At 44.0% G+C, this 19,866-nt stretch overlaps 1 protein-coding gene across 2 annotated transcripts in view; it reads right to left on the reverse strand.

The window, feature by feature from the left end:
- Nucleotides 1-2,954: 2,954 nt before the first annotated feature.
- Nucleotides 2,955-19,866, reverse strand: part of Mfsd11 (major facilitator superfamily domain containing 11) — a 33,930-nt gene continuing 17,018 nt past the window's right edge. The window contains exons 10-13 of one of the 2 annotated variants that reach the window (XM_020162511.2): nt 18,426-18,551; nt 5,466-5,640; nt 4,531-4,666; nt 2,955-4,016 (exon numbers count right to left, since the gene is read on the reverse strand). In XM_020162511.2, the coding sequence (XP_020018100.1) occupies nt 3,852-4,016; nt 4,531-4,666; nt 5,466-5,640; nt 18,426-18,551 (602 nt within the window). In that variant the 3' untranslated portion in view covers nt 2,955-3,851. The remainder of the gene's footprint in view (nt 4,017-4,530; nt 4,667-5,465; nt 5,641-18,425; nt 18,552-19,866) is intronic. The other variant, XM_074045054.1, reaches the window with a different exon arrangement.

The raw sequence follows: 19,866 nt of genomic DNA on the forward strand, positions 1-19,866 counted from the left end.
GCCAGACCTGTTTCATGATGGGTATTTTTGAGATAGGGTCTTGAGAACTATTTGCCCAGGGCTGGCCTTGAACCTTAATCCTCCTTATCTCTACCTCCCGAGTAGCTAGGATTATAGGCGTGAGCCACTGGCATCCTGCCCTAGTCTATTTTTTTATTGTAATAAAATTCTCAAAAAATCTATTATCTTAATCATTTTTAGGTTTATAGTTCATGGAATTAAGTACATTCACCTTGTGCAACCATCACCAACACCCATCTCCATAACTTTCATTTTGCAAAACTGAAACCATGCTCCTTAGAGATCCCATTTCTTTGCTGCTCCCATTATTCTACATTCTGTCTCTCTAAATTCTGACTCTAGGTACCTTATGTAAGTGAATCTTATAGTATTTATCTTTTTGTGCCTAACTTATCTCACTTAATGTAAACATCCTCAAGGTACATTCATGTTGAGGCGTATGTCAGACTCTCCTTCCTTTTTAAGGATGCATAATACTCCATCATAGATATAGGTCATATTTTGTGTATCCATTCATCCATTGGGTAGCCTCCACCTTCTGGCTATAAATATGGATGCAGGAGTATCTACTTGAAGAACTGCTTTCAATTTGGGAGTTACATACCAGAAGTGGAGTTGCTGGATAAGCTTGTTTTAAGGCTGAATAATAATCCATCATACAGACATACCACGTTTTGTTTATCTACTTATGCACTGGTGAACAACTCAAATTGTTTCTACTTTTTGGCTATTGTGAATAAGGTTTCTGTGAACATGAGTTGCCAAATATCTCAAGTTTCTGCATTCAGTTCTGTTGAGTATATACCCAGAACCGGAACTGTTGGATCACTCAGTAATTCTATTTTTAGTTTCTTTGAGGAACTGTGTGCTTTTTTCCACAGCAGCTGCACCCTTGTAAATTTTGACCAAAAGTGTACAAGGGTTCCAATTTCTCCAAATCCTTGTCAACAATTGTTATTTTGCTGTTTTTAAAAAAAAAGCTACCCCAATTACCCCAAAGTGTATGAGGACTGAAAAACAGTCTAACCGTTATTTGGGACTTACTTTTGAGAACTTAAAAAGATTCCCAAAGGATTTATTGTAGGCAAGCAACAAACCAACCAACCAACCAACCAACAGAAACTCCCTGGGAAAGAAGCATTCTACACCAAGAGCCAGAGCCCAGGCCTCTGGGAATGGCAACTCGGGAGAGGGTGGGGTTCAGTTTCAAAGTCAGAGAAAAACATCTATGGCTCAATAATTGTTGTGGCTGGGAGTATAGCTCAGTGGTACAGCAATCCCCAGCACCAAAAAATAAAATAACATAAAATAAATAAAGCTTGCTCAAGGTCTACGCCAAATTTCAACACACACACACAAGACCAAGTTATATGGCTCTCGCTTACCAGAGGTTCGCAGATAAAGTTGTTTGACAGAGTGTAAGACAAGCATAGAAAATGACTTTATTTCATCATCACCTTGGATCTTTAAATAAGTAAAGCTGGACTTCTTTGGATTAAACACTGTCATCATCACAGGCTTTCACCTCTTTCTGCCAGCACAGTTGTGCAGCTCCATGCCTGGGAGGACAGGGACTTGGGATGCAGGACCCAGTCTTTCCTCAGGGGTGAGCACAGCAGTGTGACAGGCGGTCTTGTACAACAGTCCCAAGGTGCTGCCTCTGGCACTCGAGCCCCGTGTGATCCTCTCCCCTTCAGGGTGGGCTCAACTAGTGACTTGCACGCACCTCACAAAGAGAACGCAGCAGAAGTGACGGGATGGCAATTTCAAGGTTAAGTTTAAAGACAGGGACTTCGCCTTGCTCATGTGCTGACCATGGCTTTTCTCGGTTTCTTTGGTGAGAATTGGTGCTATGTTGTGAACCGCCCTAAGGACAGCTCCACATGACCGGGAACAGAGGATGCTCTTCAGCCAACAGTTGCAGGAAACTAAGACCATCAGCCCAGCAGTCATGAAGAACTGGCTCCTGCCAGCAACTGCATGGGCATGCTGAGGAGAGGGTCCTGCCCTGGAGCCCTGCTGCACCTGGGCCGCAGCCCTGTGAGAGCGTGGGCCAGGATCCAGCTCAGCCTCATCCTAACTCCTGAGCACAGAACCATGCTAAGTTTGGGGGTAATTTATTATGTGGCATTAGAAAACCAAAACACATGGGTAAACTATAATGTGCTTAGAGGTACCAGACCGTCTGTGTTAAGTCTGAAGCAGCATGCACAAATTTTCCATATAGGGTCAACTAAGCTAGTGGAGGTTATGCCAACTTCAAGAAAGAAAACCAGCACCTTACACTGGGAATGGGAGACTTCTGTGTTGCAGGCTAACTGCGGGGTTTTCTGACTCCCCACCCTTGCGATCAAATACCTGAAAACCAACTCTCCTGTAGTTCATTGGATTTTCACAACTACAAAATAATACATTTCTGGCAGGTTTAAACAAATAATGGAGAGCAAAGCAAGGTATTGTTTGTCCTCTGGGAAATCCACAGAAGTCTTCATCTCTACACCTAGCTACTACACTGATGGAAATTTTTTTTTTTTTTTGGCAGTACTAGGGTCTGAACTCAGGGCAGCTCAGGCTTGCTATGCAGGCGCTCTACCACTTGAGCCACTCCACCAGCCCTTAATTACCACATTTAAAGTGAACTCTCAGAAGGGGGGAGAAATGACCCAAACATTGTATGCACATATGAATAAAAGAAAAAAAATTAAAACAATGACAAACATTAAATAAATAAATAAATAAATAAAGTGAACTCTCCCATGTGTGAAATGTCCAGCACTGGCAAATCTAGAAACAGAGAAGAGGGTGACTGCTGAAAGGCAAAGGGCTTCTTTTGGGGGTGATGAAAATGTTCTGGAATTAAATAATGGTGACAGTTGTACAACCTTGTGAATATATTTTTTAAAAAACCCATAAAACGGTACACTTCAAAATGGTAAATTTTATGGTTTCTGAATTGTGTATTTCAACTATAGAAAATTTAAAGTGCATTCTTATGAGGAAAGTTAACATTTGTATTTAAACATTCCCCATACAGTTCCATCCCACTCCTGGACAGAGGGTGACTGACTGGTGTCTGCTCTAAAAGGACCTGTTATAGAAATGACACTGCTTCACAACTCAGACCTCACTGGGTGGGACTTTTCATTTTTTACATTGTATCCTTCAGGAAAACTACTAGCACAGTCCTTCCCCAGCAAAAGTGTCTAATTATTTTAAATGTGTTTTTGTTCGTTTACAGATGTTGCGTTCATGTTTTAAGACTCAAGACAATTTTTACCTCATTTTAAGATACTTCATTAGCCACTTCTTGCTCTGCACTACAAGGTAAGAAAACTTAACAAACAAAACATGTAATGAGGAAGCAATCTTTTCAGAGGTAAGAGCTGCTTCTGGATCTCGCTGTTTGAGTATCCCTCGCAGATGTCCACGTGGAGTGTTATATGCTTCCTTTACCGTGTGGTAAAAGGTACCCATTCCCAGCAAGACATGGGGCCTGGAATTTTAAGTCAAATCAGGATCTTTCAGTGAGAACAGGAGGGAGAAGAAAACATTTCCATTGTCTGACATGATTACAAGGAACTTGAGCTGAATTAAAAGACGACACTTTTGAACAATTATAGCTGACAGATAGGATTCCCTTATTCCACTTGTTGACATAACTAGCAGCTGTAAACTTTCACACCAACTCTGGCTGATTTAACAGTCTTAATTCTTTGATTTTCCGTACTCAACGTGATCTGATGTCTGTGACGATGAGAGGCAGCTTCTTCCACCCACTCTGTGACCAGCTGTGCATTCTGAGGACTCTCGGCTCCCCTCACCACAGCTCATCAAATACTTCGGTAGTCAGAGCCCCGGGCCACAATAGCAGCAGCATCCCACTCCACAGTGAAAAATGAAATAGTTCCAAAAAACCCGAATAGCACCATGACCAGGAGTTGCCAGTGAAGGAGAAGGTAGTTGCTGTAGAAAAATGCCACAGCTGCACAGATGGACTGCGAACAAATGAGACAAATCACCAAATGCCCTGGGGACTGGACTGGACAGCCCCATGGTCAGCCCCATCAGTGCTGACCCAAAGAACACCTGCGAATGGCAGTGCTTGCTTTCCCTCTGAGATGTGACGTCACCAGTCACTAGCTCCCCAGCAGGCACTGGGAACTCCCCCCTGACAGCAAGTAACAGGTAAGCTAACATCTCTGCTATTTTAGATAGCACTTTGTTAAAAGTTGCAGCAATAAAATAATGTGCACACAGCGTGAGAAACGCACTTGTCTATTCGGGAAATGAATGGAATTCTAGCACCTAAGGAAGGAAACCTCTCATCTGAGTGCAGGGACCATAATGTAAAATCCATTCTTCAATGAGAGAACTCACAGTCTCCTGACTGTACTCACAAATCCCTTTAAAGGATGTCCCCAACTTTCATTTAAAAACCGCAATTGTAGTGACCAAGGAAAACAAATTAAGCATGAAGGAAAAGGACCCTAAGCGCACTCTGAAGGTTACCTGTACAAACTTAAAGATGGCGAAGGCTGGGGCGCTGTCGTCCGAATACAGAAAGCCCAGGATGCTGAGCAACTGGGTATTGAAGCAGCTGTCTCCCAGACCCAACAGAAAACTGCAGAGAATGGCGACTTCTTTGCTGAAGAAAGTAAAAATTAATTTAGTACATGTAGTACCAATATTCGCTAGGGCCTCTTAAAATACACAATCAACCCACAAACGCATTTTATCTTCAAGCTTTAAAAACACTGAACAAGAATAAATAAATCCTAGAATTTTGCGGTCTTGTTTGCAGGGCTGGGGATGGAGCCCAGAACCTTGCGCGTTCGAGGCAAGTGCTCCATCACTGAGCTGCACCCCAGCCCGTGCTGGAGGTACAGTCAGAAGTGATGCCCAAGTGTGTGTGTCTCCACATTCCAGCAAACTCTGGCCTGCTACCAACTTGGGAAGCAAGTAGAGTGTTTAGGCTGGGACTCCTTCAGATTTATGGATCTAGACATATATGCTTGCCTCTCTCTAGTTAGCCTAAGAGGTGAAGGCAATCAACCAATACCCTCAAAAGGCTTTTATGAACCACCTGGGTGAACTAAGCAGCTGCCACACCTGACAGAGTCTCCCCCGCTCCTCTTTGTTCCTCCACACCCTAACTTCAGGATATTTCATGCTTCAAGAGTAGATACATAAAATTCTGATCAGATACTTGCGTGCTCCTTCATAGATCACGAGGAAGACGTATGGGGGAGGGAGAAAGGTTAAAAGCAACCACTGAAAAAAGTAACTTGGGATTCTCTACGGATTCCTACTTAAGCTTACTCTGGCTTCATTAACACTTGACAGATGATCTTCTAAGGACAGCAGACTCTGTGAAGAGGATTAAGTGCTTCATTTCAAATATCCTGCCCACCCTCAAATCACCAGAAAAATGGCAGTCTCAGTACCTGGGCCTGATGTACGCATTGCTGTTGGTCCCCTCCACAGGGGCAATGGGGGCGTCTCCGGGCATGTTGAGAAAGATTAAGTAAAAAGCTATGAAGTGAACCAGGATGCCCAGCAGGACAACTGGGTTTCTACCGAAACGATTATTCTTGCTCAGCAGGCCAAAGAGGCTTCCGCCTATGAATGAAGAGGGCAGAAATATTACCAACGTTACTGCCACGTGACACAACTAGTCCTGAGTTCTAATCCAGAAGCCAAGGAATGAGCATCCTCAAATGTCCAACACCTTCTCCCAGATGCAACACCTCACACTTGCAGTGATAATGATGACCAAACACCAACTATTACAACAGAAAATAAGGTAGCAAAATTACTCATGTTTCTATCCCACTCCTTTATGAAGGACTGCGCCCCAAAACTATCCCCTATGAATTATGGTTAAGATAAATAAGATTAAAAAAGGGCACATCTTATCGACCACTACCATGCTTTTGTTGTAATCAAAGCCAGAAAAGCCCAAGCATCACACTAAAAGGCAGTCGTCGTGAAATGTGAGAATTGTGTGTAAGATCCAAAGGGCGGTTAAAAAAAGGCTTTACAAAGATGCAGTAATCAAGCAGCTTAGAATGTCTCAGCAGAGAGGAAAGATAGACTACCTTTCTATCTAAAGGGTAGAAGACAATGGAGCATCACCTTTCAAATTCTTATGTGATCTCTACCCTAGAACTCTGTACCAGCAAACCTGTGAACCAATGAATCAATGCTGGGGCTGGGAGCCGCAGCTCAGCGGTAGAACGCTGGCCCAGCATGCACAGGTCCTGGTTGCCATCCCCAGCATAGGAAAAGGAAAAACAAGTGAAGGTTAACAGTTAAAAACTTCTAACGTTCCGAAGCACAGTACGGTAACCAGAGTTGATGGGATTAGCTAACAGAGAGGATTTTGAATGTTCCCAGCACAAAGAACTGAGATGACAGATACGCCAATTACCCTGATCTGATCATCACACATTGCAAACAGTGCACTGAAATGTCACGCTGTACCCTGTAAATGTGTACAATTATGTGTCAATTAAAAATTTAAAAATATTTTTATAAATAGTGATATAACAAACGCTGGTGAGGATTCTGAAAAGCTGAGTCACCCCTACATGGCTGGTACACACTCTGCAGAAGGATTTGGCCAATCCTTTCCAAAGTAGGCTGCAGTCCATGGGAGGGAACCCAGGCAGAGGCCAACAGTCTTCAGAGCTGAAGAGATAAGAAAGAGCCCAGAGTAGCTAAGCTCCCAGCCCAGGTGTCAGAAAGGAGTCTGCACAGAGCTGGAGAACTGCAGGGGGGCGCCCTGCATCTTCAGCTGAGTCCTCATCAGCACTAGGGAAAGAGCTGCCGGGAGGATCAGTGGCCCTGCCCTGGGCTGGGAATGCCACCTGGTCTCACCGCCCAAACTCCTGGGAAACTTGTGATCCAGGGAGCACCAGGTGGAGTCCACAGAGAGGTCTTCCCTCGAGAATCAGGGACTGCTAGCCCTAGACTGAGTGGTACTCCAGTCCCACCCAACAAGTCTTAAAAGCAAGACCTGAAAGAATCATACTGCTTTCAATGAAATGAGCCGTACCTAAGAACAAAGCTCTTGAATATTTAGTGGAATGAAAAGCCCAGTGCCCAAGGAGGTAAAATTCACTAGTAAGATATTACAGGCAAGCAAAGTAGCAGGAGAACAGGACCCATGATGACATGAGAAAGCAATCAAGCATGTAATTATGCACACATGCGATCACCTAACATTCCACTCTAGGCATATGCTGAAGAGAAATCGAAGCACACACCCCCACAAAAACCAACACCGCAATGTTCACAGCGGCTTTATCCGTGATGGCCAAGAGATGATAGATGGAGGTGAAATTCGGCACAGCCGTACAATTAAGTATTCTGTGGTGGTAAAAAGGATGAGGCACCCCACATGTTGTAATGTGCATAAACCTTGAAAGCATTATGCCAAGGGGTCAGGCATAAAACCACATTACTTGATTCTGTTTACATGAAATGTCCAGAACAAGCAAATCTAGATTGGTGTTGCCTAGGGCTGGGGAAGGGAGCCAAAGAATGAGGGAGTGACTTCTAATGGGAACAGAGCTTCTTTTAAGGAGGATGAAAAGGTTCCAGAGAGGATTAACTAAGGAGGGAAGACCCCAGTGGGCGGCACCCCCAGGCTGGGGCCCAGATGGAATAAAAGGGGAAAAAAAGGAGAGAGCCTCTAGCCCAGGCATTCTGTCTCTCTCTGTGCTGCTCTCCTCCTCCATGCCTTCCTGCCATGAGGAATGAAGCCTCTAAAACCCTGAGTCAGAATAAATCTTTCCTCCCTTAAATTGTTTCAGGAGTTTTGTCACAAAAAAGCTACCATGTAAAGGCCCACCCCCTGCAACCCTCTCCTACTTTCCGTCTCTATGAATTTCACTGTTCTGAGGAACAGTCCTTCTATGAGTGGAGTCACACAGTAGTTGTGTTTTGTGACCGGTTCATTTCACTTAGCATGATGTCATCAAGGTTTATCTGTGCTGCAGCATGAGCCCAAATTTCCTTCATTTTTAATACAGAATAATATTCTGTTGTATGAATACACCACATTTTTTATGCACTCACTGGAATTGCTTTTGCTGTTGTTATTTTGAGACAGGGTCTCACTAGATAGTCCAGGTTGGCCTTGAACTCAAGATCCTCCTGTCTCAGCCTCCTGAGTTCTGGGATTATAGGCATGTTATCACCAAGGCTAGCTCACTGGAATTTTTAATAGGATCACATTCATTTGATCACAAGTAACTAAGCTATTTAATTTACTTTGAGAAGAGGTCTATGTAGTCCAGGCTGGCCTAGAAGTTGCAATCCTGCCTTAGCCTCCCAACTAGCTGGGCTTACAGGGCACCTGCACAGTACCTGGCTTTGATCACAATTAATTTAGAGTGGACTGATATGTGATGATGTGGGGACATCCTATGATAGATGGAGTAATAATGTGAATTGGCCAAAATGGCAGCCCCGTCCCTTAACAGAAATTCCCGCGCTCTAAGACAGCCCCACCCCTACCAGAGACTCCCGCGCATGCGCCAACTTCCTTAGCCGCCCCCTTCTATAAAAGCCGCGCCTCGCTCAGAGTCTGGACTGGGCCACCTTTTCCGGCCAGCCTGGCAGTTGGAGCCTGCCATTAAACCTTGCTCTTGGACGTGAGACTTTTCTCCTGAGCTTTCTTTGTGAGCGGCATTTTTCCTAACATCCTAACCAAGAACAAGGACTGTCTTTCATTGTTCACATCCACTCAGGATTTTTCAGGAACAATTCTGTGATTTTTCTTTGTTTAAGTGTTGAAGATTTCCTATTAAGTGTATCTCCTAATTGGTTTATCTTCTATCTGCTGTGAATGGGATTTTCTCATCCATTGTATCTGCTAGTTACACATATGAATGTTACTGATTTCCATGTGTTAAACTGCTTATCCTACTACCTTGCTGCTTTTAAGATTTTTCTCTTTGTCATTTGATTATGATGTGCCTTGGTACAGTTTATGCCACATTCTTGTGTTTAATATCCAAAACTGACTGTGGTGATGGTTAAAGAGCCTATGTAGATACTAAAAAGCACTGACAGGGCTGGGAGGGGAGTAGAGTACTTGCCTAGCATGTGTGGTCCAGGGTTGCACCCACAACGGTGGAGGGGGGCATGTGGCTCACATTTGTAAGCCTAGCTACTTGGGAGCTGAGATTGCGAGGATCATGGTTTGAGGCCAGAGCAAAATGGGACTGGAGGTGTGGCTTAAGTGGGAGAGTGCCTGCTTTACAAATGCAAAGCACTGAGTTCAAACCTCAAGTGATGGTGCCATCCACAGGGCCAGTCTTCCCTCCCTAGTTAATCTTCTCTGGAAACACTTCATAGATCCACCCAGAGAGGTTCTTTAATAATCTCCTAGTCACTTCTCAGTCCAATCAAGCTGACAATCAAATAGATATATATATATATCCATGGATATATATTTATCTATATCTATCTATTTATGTATGGATAGATATAGATTATATATATCAAGAAACCAACCCCCAAAACAAAAAGCTACAATCAACATTAACCACCACATTGTATTTTATCACAATTCTAGAAGCAATTCAAAAACCCAACAAGCTTTTCTGTGAAGCTAGGCAAGCTGGTCCTTAAATTCACATGGAAAAATGAACATGTAAGAACAGCTGGGAAACATGGAAGAGGAAGAGCTCTCCTGGGGACCGGCCTCTCCAGATGACGGACACAATGTGTAGTAACAGTGCCTGTTAATAAAATGGCTTGGTGCTAATGCCTCAGCAGAGAAACACAATGCACGGTCCTAAGACGTAGACTCAGTCACATACAAAATTCTCCTCTGTGACATCGTGGTGCGTCAGATCTCTGACACAAGGCTAGTGCTTTTAACAGATGAAATTAGGACATCCAGACAACCATTTAAGAAAAAAAAATAAAAGACACGTAAGGACAAATTCCAAACCAGAGCTCTAAATTACAAAAGCTAAAATACACAAGCACAAGAAAACATGGCAAATCCTCTAGCCTCAGCATAGGGAAGGGTGTTCTAACTGTGACTCAAAAGCCAGGGGCAATTAAGATAAAACACTGGTACTTAAAAACCAACACCCTCTAAAGCCAAAAATACACTACAAGCCAATCCTAAGACAAATGGGGAAACAGGGAAATAGTAACACAGAGCTCGGAAGAGGGCTAGCACCCCTAACTTTATAAAGAGATTTTCAAATTATAGAACAATGAGAACTAAAAATCTTATGGAAAAATGACCCAGGCGCTGGTGGCTCACACCTGTAATACTAGCTACACAGGAGGCAGAGATCAGGAGGATCGAGGTTCAAAGCCAGTCCAGGCAACAGTTCGTGAGACCATATCTTGATAAACCCTTCACAAAAAAGGTGTAGCCCCTGAGTTCAAATCCCAGTTAAAAAAAAAAAAAAAAAACAGAAAAATGAGCCAAAACCTCACAGGTAAGTCACATACACATCATACTCATACAAATTAAACTGACATGCCATTTCTTACCCAGTATATTGGCAAAAAGTAAAATAAGATAAAAGCTTCACAAACCTCTCTGTTGGCCAGGCTATGGGGAAGCAAGGACTCACACACACTGCTGGTGGCACATGTGCTGGTGAGAGCCTTGCGGTGGGGAAATGGGTGATTCTAACAGAACTACATATGCAGCTGCCCTACCTCCTAGCAGCCTCGCTTCCAGCAATTTACCCAAAACACACACCCCTAACAATATGAAAGGATATATGCACAAAGTCCTTCAATGCAGGACCATCTGTAATTGAAAACCTATTGAGAGGGCTGGCGCTATAACTCAGTGGTAGGAAAAGGGCTTAGCATGTGTAAAGCCTTGTTTGATCTCTACACCACAGAAAGGGAGGGAGGGAAGAAGGGGAGGAGGGAGAAGAGGGAAGGAAGTGAAGGAAGGAACTGGAAACTACATTAATGTAGGTGGATGTATACACAACACATACATGCATTTATTTCCTGTCTCCATCCACTGAGATAGCCAAAACGTGGAGACATCCCAAGAGCAATGGGCTCTAGTGCCCAGACCTTGCTTTTTGGTGCCATTGTCACTGACAGGAACTAGGGCTCTCGGAAAAACAGATGAGTGATTCCACGTGGGGACCCTTTCAAGACCTCACTCTTACACCTAATCATCTGACTGCTCACTTGTACTCTTCATAATGAAATGTAATAGTGCGCTCCTAGGTTCTGCAAGTTGTTTTAGGAAACTACCAGACCCAAAGAGGAGTTTGTGAGAACCCCTAAATTTGTGGCCATGTGAGATAGAAGTGTGGGTAGCCCATGGATCCAGGATTTGTGACTGGTCTGAAATGCGATGGTGTAAGGTGATGGCAATAATGGCACCGATAGGTTTCAGTTCTTACTGCACCCTTAAGCTTCTGTTTTCCAGGGTCACGGTCCTGCCTCAAGTCTAGCTTGAATCCTCCTTCTACCCCAACCTCCAATCAGCATGAACCATAAGATCCTAACCAATCAGATCATGCTGAGTCCCACTGAGGGGTATTTAAGCCCCTGCCCCTCTCTCCCTCTTTCTCTTGGCTCTCTCCCTCTCCCACCTGGCAATAAAGACTCTCTTGGCCAGATCACTCCTCTCCACATGGTCACTTTTGGGGCCCACATTTCCAACATTTGGTGCCATGACTCAGATGGAGGCTCCCCACTAATCCTGGTGGGACCCCCATTCCGACTTGCCCCATGACCACCCTGAGGACATGACTGGCCAGGACTCATCCTTCCGATTGCCCTCGCTCGCATCCAACACCAGACATTCTTTGGTGAGTCCACCTACCCTTCTTGGGCTCCCTTTGCGGTCTCTCCCTCCAGTGTCTCTGGGTTTTAGAACACTTCCCCTGCTTTGGGCTATCTCTGGGCAGCTCAGATGGTAGAGGGATCCCCTTCTCCACAGGGTTTGGGTTTTACAGGGTCCGGGACCCTACAAAACCTAGGCCTAGGTAATCCAAGCCGCCAGCCTCTGGCCTGCAAACCACCTGAACTCAGTGATGGCTGATTCTCGTGCGCTTTGCGTTTTCTCGGATAGTTGTGCTGCGTGAGGATGCTCCACAGTACATAATATCCTCCTCTCCCATTCTGGGACTGGGTCCCTCATAATGGGTGCCTCTACATCTTCTCTGCCGTCTGATTCCCCATTGAGATAATTTAGACACCTTGGGTTTGACCCCAGACATAAAACCAAAAAATTTAATCTGCTTTTGCACTCAAATCTGGCCCACTTATCCTTTAGACAACCAAAATCACTGGCCCCTTTTTGGGTCTTTAAATCCCAACCTTTTACAGGACATATAACTACGGTGAGCAATTAGGACGATGGGGAGAGATTCCAAGCCTTTTCATACCTCCATCTAAATCCGGCTCTCTGACTTCAAATCCTCCCTCTGTACTTTCTGTTCCCCTGCGTAGATTCTATTAGCCTGTAAACCAGTTTCTAAATCAGCCAATTCCTCTCCAACCCTCCTCCTTCCCCATGTAAACAGACTTCTTGCACTGCTTACCATACCTATCTCCTCCTATCTTCCTGAAAAACTTTCCCCATCATGGAGTTAAGCAAGACACTCCTTGCCAATTCTGACCTCAAGGCGGTTCCAGCTCTGGAAGAGCTCATGCTTTATTCGGTGACCAGAGAGTGGAGGTTTCATTTCCTGAAAGCCTGCCAGTACCAATCAATGGGAGCAACCTGGAGGCACAGGTGATGGCTAATCCCTCAGGCGTGTGTCATGCCTCCAGGCTCTGCCTTCCTCTCCCTTACCTAAGATGTCAGTACACCTTTTCTGCCTCCTCCATGGTCTCACCATGTGTCCTCTGTCTCTGTCTGCCTTCCTCTCCCTGGGCTTACTGGGACCCTGCCTCCCACGGAAAACCTGTAGCATGGTATCTTATGACTTAAGTTATTCCAACTAGTTTGCCAGGCCTCTCAGTCTAACATAACTTTAAATCAGCTGCTTTACAAAAGCACTTGCAAAAACCTGCAGCTGCCATGCTTATGTGCTAACTCCGCCCCCACAAGGGGAGGAGGGAAAGCAAACAGGTGCACCTGTGCACAGGATGCCGGCTTCTGGACACAGCAAAAACGCCTGCCATAGCTAAGAAAATCCATAGAGAGGACCCAGTACATCCTGGGCCGCCAGCCACACGTGGCCATGGCTGTGGCCCGTCACCAATTCCCCTAGAATAAACACGCACAGAGTACACAGGAAGCAGGGAGGGGTGACAGGCCGCAGGATCAGGCCTAGGCAGTCAGGATCATTTGTCCCAGGTGTGTGTGGAGGGAGTGGCGCCTTGCACAAGTCCTGCTCCTAGCCCCACCTCACACCTCAGGGCATCAGACCCTTGTAAGTCAACTGTTAGTTCAAGGTTAGAGTTCCAGAAATAATAAAATAGACATTACTGTGGTCTCTAAACTTCTCATTTAGAATTTTCTATACCTTTGGCCTCAGCATAATTTTTTCCCTCCAAATATTAACACTAGTTGTCCCGTATGGCCCTGTTATTGGCCTGAAATGCCCTCTGAATGCCCTTCTCTAACTTTACAAATGATTTATTTCTTTGTTAAAAAGTTAGCCTTTATTAAAGAGGCCCCCTGCTGTTAGCTAAAAGACAGGATCCTAACGTTTTGTTCTTTCTAGATGGGACCTGCATCTTCCAGTCTTTGGCTGGTAGATGTTGGAAGCTTTGTACTGAGGTCGGCCTCAGTATGCCTTGGGTGACCAAGAGAAGTGGCCTTCACAGGGTTCCTTAAATTACAATACCATACTCCAATTAGACCTTTTCTATAAAAGTAAAAAAAAAAAAAAAAGTAAACTGAGGTCCCCTATACAAATTTCTCTCATTAGAAAAGCAATGGGTTCTGGCTCAGACCACTCAGGTTGGAAATGATTATATGGCTCAAGCAGTAGAGGCAGCTTTACAAGCATAAAGTCCCGAGTTCAAGTCCAGTACAGCCAAAGTAAGAAATAATAATAATAATATTTGGGGCTGTGGAAGTAGCTCAATGGGAGAATGTCTGCCCAGCATGTGCACAGCCCTGGGTTCAATTCCCCAGCATTACTAAAAAAAAAATAAAAATAAAAAAAATGGTAAAGAAGATAAGTGGCATTAATGTCACTTCAGCCATCTCTAGTGGAAAAACGTAGTTTAACCTAGACCAGATCCCTCATTCTTAAAGCGAGGAAACTGAGGCCCAGAACAGTTCAGAGATTTGCTCTCCAGAGTGTCAGGTGTCAATGTAAAATAACAACTTTACTTTACAGCAACAACCTATCAGAAACCATACCACGGTGGACTCAGAGTCACAGGTGAGAGAGGTTCTCCTCAAAGATAAATTTCTAACAGTCAGTCCCAGATATTCGTAAAAAACTCAGACAGTGACTGAAGGAAAAGTCATTGAACCAAGTGATACAGCTAGCCATGTCTGTATTTATGGCTACGTCTGTATGTCCAGGACCTTACTAATAGGAGAGAAAAAGATAAGAGACACCATGGCCTCATTGCTGCTCTCAGAGAGGGCCCCACCCGACTGGGGCCTGTATCCTGAACTTGCTACCGTGGTGGACAGGAGGGGCACTTCTGCAGAGAATGCTTAAGGGTGGACAGCCCGGGAGACAGCCCCGCCCCCAACTGGGACCCTGCCCTCTGCAAGGGTAACCACTGGAGGTCTAAGTGCCCCCGCCTCCAGATGGAAGGCGAGGTGCCACCTCTTATGTATTGATGGGTCCAAGCCTCCTGTCCACACTCTACTTGGCATCAATGTTGAGGAGCCATAATGGCAGAAAAACAAAAGGTCATTTTCCTCCTAGATAGTGGAGCCCGTTTCTCTGTTTTACCTTTTTCTCCTGGTCCCCAATCCAATGACAAAAGTTATCGTTCGGGGCATCTGGCCAGTCCCTAGAGCACTAGTTTACCTGGCCTCTGGCCTGCTCCCCTCCCCCAGCAGCTATCTCTGCTGCTCCCTCCTTCAGGAACAAAGAAGATTCCACAGTGTGGACTGATGAGATGAGTGTAGGGTGAGCCAGGACAGCCCTCCCTATTCAAATAAAACTCAAAGATCCCTCACAGTTTCCACACCTAAAACAATATCCCCCCAAGCCTGAGGGAGGATGAGGCCTTATGTCTATTCCTAAAAACAATAAGGGCTACTAATTAGTTGCTCCAGCCCCTATAATAAATTTAAAATTCTTATAAAAGTTAATTTTAAAATACAAGTTACAAAGTAAACAACTGGAAAGGATATAGATAGGTAATAAATGTGGTTTTTGAGAAGTTAAAGGAAAAAGGAATGGTTTTTTGGATGAGAAGGGATTCTGCAAAGAAGGCGTTTGTCCTTAAGATTGTTTCAAATAGGAGGGATAAAAACAAGCCAAAGGGTTTAGTATGTTATATAAAGGTCTGAGTAAGTTTTAAAAGTGTATAATAAAAAACTTCGATGTGTGATAAAGTTAAACTTGAATATAATCTAAGAGTTGCCTAAAAGATTTTTAGGGTCATGTCAAACTAAAATCAAATCCTCTATGTCTATGAAATAACGAGGTTATCTTAATATTGTTCTGCTCTGAGTAACATCTACAAAAAACCATTACAGAGAAAGATTTTATCAAAGAAATTATTCGTGTTTTCTGCTGATCTTGTCAAGCTTTTAAGTACTACTAAATCAGAGTTCATTTACATATTTGCTTATGTGTCTTAAATGACCACCTTGTAACAGTGTTATGTTATACTTTATCTAAATATGGTACAAACATTTAAAAAGTTAAAGGTGTCAATTTATATAAAATAATGAGCTAAAGCTCTCTTTTATCCAAGAGTGTTACATTTAAATCCTGATAGCCCCTGCCTCCCACAGGTCACCTATCTACGTGTGGCCTTAAAGGGACAGACTCACTCTGAGTCATAAATGCATCAACCCAATCTTCCGTTTCCCAACCCCCATACCATAAGACAGTTTACAGCTTTCCTGGCAGTTACAGGATTTTGCAGAATTTAGATTCCTAGGTATGTAGTCCCTGAGCAGACACCTTTTTATGCTCCTCCTAATATTCCTATTTGGGTCTTAGATAATGTATGGCCACCCATTTCTCTTAGAAAAACTTGCCTCCAACAGACTCTGCTCCTCTGGCTGACTACCTGCCTTCTCAGGGAACTTCTCAGAGAGCATGCAAACCAGATCCTGCCCCACCCTATAACAATTTCTGTTAAACCAGGGCATCTTGTTCTCCAAAAGGATCTTCTACCCTCTCCATTGGGACTTCAATGGACCAGCCCTCATCTGGTCATTCTCATGACACCCACTGCTGTCATGCTCAATGGGTCCCCCAATGGCGGCACCTCTCAAGAAACAATTAGAAAAATGGAGAAGGGAATTGGAGGACTCTTGAAATCATCTAGGGAACAACATTTCACAGTGGTTCTCCTGGCCAATGCCCATCCTAATGCCTGTGTTCTCGCTCTCCTATTCTTAAGCTTTCTGCCTTGTATCATACCACATGTCTGCTATTGCTAATCAAAAGTTTAACCAGTTGTACCTCCAGGGATACCAACCTCTCCAAAACGCGAGGATAGTTGGCTGATACCCACCATGCGGAGGTCAGAGGATTGGCTCGAGACTCTTTATGACCTATGGCTACAAGGGACCTTCATCAACTTCAGGGAAGAGGAAATCTTCATTTTCGGATCCTGGGTGTATGCCATCATGAGGCTCAGCACCCCAACATTGTTTGCCAACTAACCCTCCCTTCCCCTACGCCGCCCCTTGCCAGTTCAAAGAAGCCAGAGCGAACACAACGCCCCCCTTCCTTAACAAACAAAAAAGGAGGAATGTTGGTAATAATGGCGCAGACAGGTTTCAGTTCTTACTGCACCCTTAAGCTTCTGTTTTCCAGGGTCACGGTCCTGCCTCAAGTCTAGCTTGAATCCTCCTTCTGCCCCAACCTCCAATCAGCATGAACCATAAGATCCTAACCAATCAGATCATGCTGAGTCCCACTGAGGGGTATTTAAGCCCCTGCCCCTCTCTCCCTCTCTCTTGGCTCTCTTGGCTCGCTCCCTCTCCCACCCGGCAATAAAGACTCTCTTGGCCAGATCACTCCTCTCCACGTGGTCACTTTTGGGGCCCACATTTCCAACATAAGGGACTGAACCTTAAACGTGTGGAGTGCTAAATAAAAATTGTAGGAGGCCACTGTTTTAGAATAAGCTCTTGCTCTGGGGTCCCAGTAGACTATACTAAAAATTCCAGTGGAGTCACTCATACTAAAGTTCCAAACAAAAACTAAGTTGTTATCTGACCTTTGGAGAAATTAGATAATAACCAAAACTCCCCAACAGGCCAGGCTCAATCCACATGACAATAACATTCCCTCAGCTCTGACCCTCACATCCTGTAATCCTCACCAGAGTAACTGAAGTTAAGCAGGTATTTATTGTTCTGTCTCCTTGCCCTGCCTTCCAAGGAAAGTGACTCTGCAGGACCAAGCGCTTTCTGTCCCTTGTTTCTGTCTTTTCAGCCCTGGCTGTCTATAAAGCCAGCCTCTTCTGCTCAGGCCATAGGAACACTCACTCTATCCATTTTATGCAGGGAGCGTTGCCTGATGCTAGAATTTCAAAAATAAAGCCAACTGAGCCAGGCGCCGTGGCTCACACCTGCAATCCCAGCTACTTGGGAGGCAGAGAGCAGGAGGATCGCAGTTCAAAGCCAGCCCTGGGCAAATAGTTCTCAAGACACTATCTCGAAAGAAACCCATCACAAAAAAGGATAGGTGAAGTGGCTCAAGGTGTAGGCAGAGTTCAAGCCTCAGTACTGAAAAAAAAAAAAAAGCCAACTGAGATCTTTCTAAACTGAACTGTTGCAATTTTGTCCTTTGCTGGCAGTCCAAGGCTAACTCTGGAGAATTACTGTTAGACAGGACTGAATTGTTGGACATGAAGATGGTGTAGAGTCAGAGAGCTAGAAAGTCAGGAATTCAGACACACTCCCTAAGTATTCTAAGAGGAAAAACTGGGAGAGACCATTCTTGCTTATAAATGATTTCTATCTGTGGGTTATTTGGCAGATGTTTTATAGCTTACTTACCTTAGAATAGCGATAACAGAGAAACAAAACACACCCATTTGGATAAAAATAAGGAGGGAAACAGCAACTCAAGAACAGAGGTGAAGTCCACTTAGAATTTCTATTGTAACTACAACTGATTTTTTTTTTTCCTGAGACAGAGACTTGCTATGTACTCTCCTTGAACGCAAGATCTTCCTGCCTCAACTTCCCAAGTGCTGGGATTACAGACATGCATCCCCATACCCAGCTTTCTGGCCTGCTATTTTGAATGCAAAGACTTTTTTAAAAAACCAACCTAAAATTGCTCCAATGCCGATGAAAATTCCAGAGAGTCCAATGAGGCTTTTCTCTTCTGTTCCAAACTTGTTTATTGCCCCAATACAGGTTCCATACACACCAGAGAAGAAGGTCAATTCCAGACCTTTAGGGAGAAATCAGAATTACCTTTACATTCACATTTTCCTTGTCCTAGTTTTTCTTCACGTTTAGCAGTAGTTGTGCTATACTGATTAATATAAAGCAAACACATAAAACAAAGTTCACAGAAACTGAAACGTTACTCACAAGCAGACATCATTTTATGCTCTATGACTGGTGAGAGGAGTTTGCCACATATTTCAGACTGAATGCTTGTTTCGCCTCAAAATTCTTGTGCTCAAATCCAAATACTTGTGCTCTAAGCACATTTGGAGATTTAGCATGTAAGATGTAATTAGGTCTTCTTAGACAGAGAGACACCAGACAGCTCCCTCCCTTCCTTCCTGCTTGCTGTGATCACACAGTGAGAAGACTGCCATCTATAAACCAGGAAGAGGGCCTTCACCAGAACCTGACTATGCTGATGCTGACAGCCTCATCTCAAAATTCCAAGTGTCCAGAACTGTGAGACATCAATGTCTGTTATTTAAAGCACCCAGTGTATGGTAATTTGTTATAGCAACTCAAACCACAACACCACAAGAAGCTGTCTTATGTTTCAGATAAAAACCTGCAACTCAAAGAAGCAGACATCCTTATGTTAAAACCTGTCACTCTGCTTGACAGGATGGGCAGGGGCTATAATTAACACAAACTTGTAAAATGCTGAAGTGTGACTAGCTTAGGAGCAGCTTTCCAAAGCAAGCAGCAACATTCCTGTGCCCACTGGACTATATTCTTACTCTACCAGAAAGCCAAAACACACTATCCACTATTGTTTAAAGATAATGGTGATTTCACTAAGTCCTCTTTTCCTAGGAAAAAATAATACCTAAAATTAAAAAAATTAGAGCTGGATGCCAGTGGCTCACGCCTGTAATCCTAGCTACTTAGGAGGCACAGATCAGGAGGATCACCGTTCAAAGCCAACCTAAAAAGCCAGCCTGGGCAAATAGTTCATGAGATCCTATCTAGAAAAAACCCTTCACAAAAAACGGCTGGTGGAGTGGCTCAAGGTGTAGGCTGTGAGTTCAAACCCCAGTACTGCAAAAGAACATTAAGGTCAGTAGAAAACTTTTATTCCTTAATGCTATAAAGCCTTACATGTGAATTTTAAGGATGTTTACTCTTAATTTTCTCTGAAAATGATGAGGCATATAAAAGTAAAAGTAATAACTGGCACACTGCAACACATTTTAAAAGACCATCATTCTTAAAACCAGCTGCTCTGCCTCTTATCACACCACACTGTCACACACTTCTATTTCATTACAAGGGATCTTAGTGGGTCTGATGGTACACGCCTATGATCCCAGCAT

Source organism: Castor canadensis, chromosome 11 (genome assembly GCF_047511655.1).
Source record: "Castor canadensis chromosome 11, mCasCan1.hap1v2, whole genome shotgun sequence".
NCBI lineage: Eukaryota > Metazoa > Chordata > Mammalia > Rodentia > Castoridae > Castor > Castor canadensis.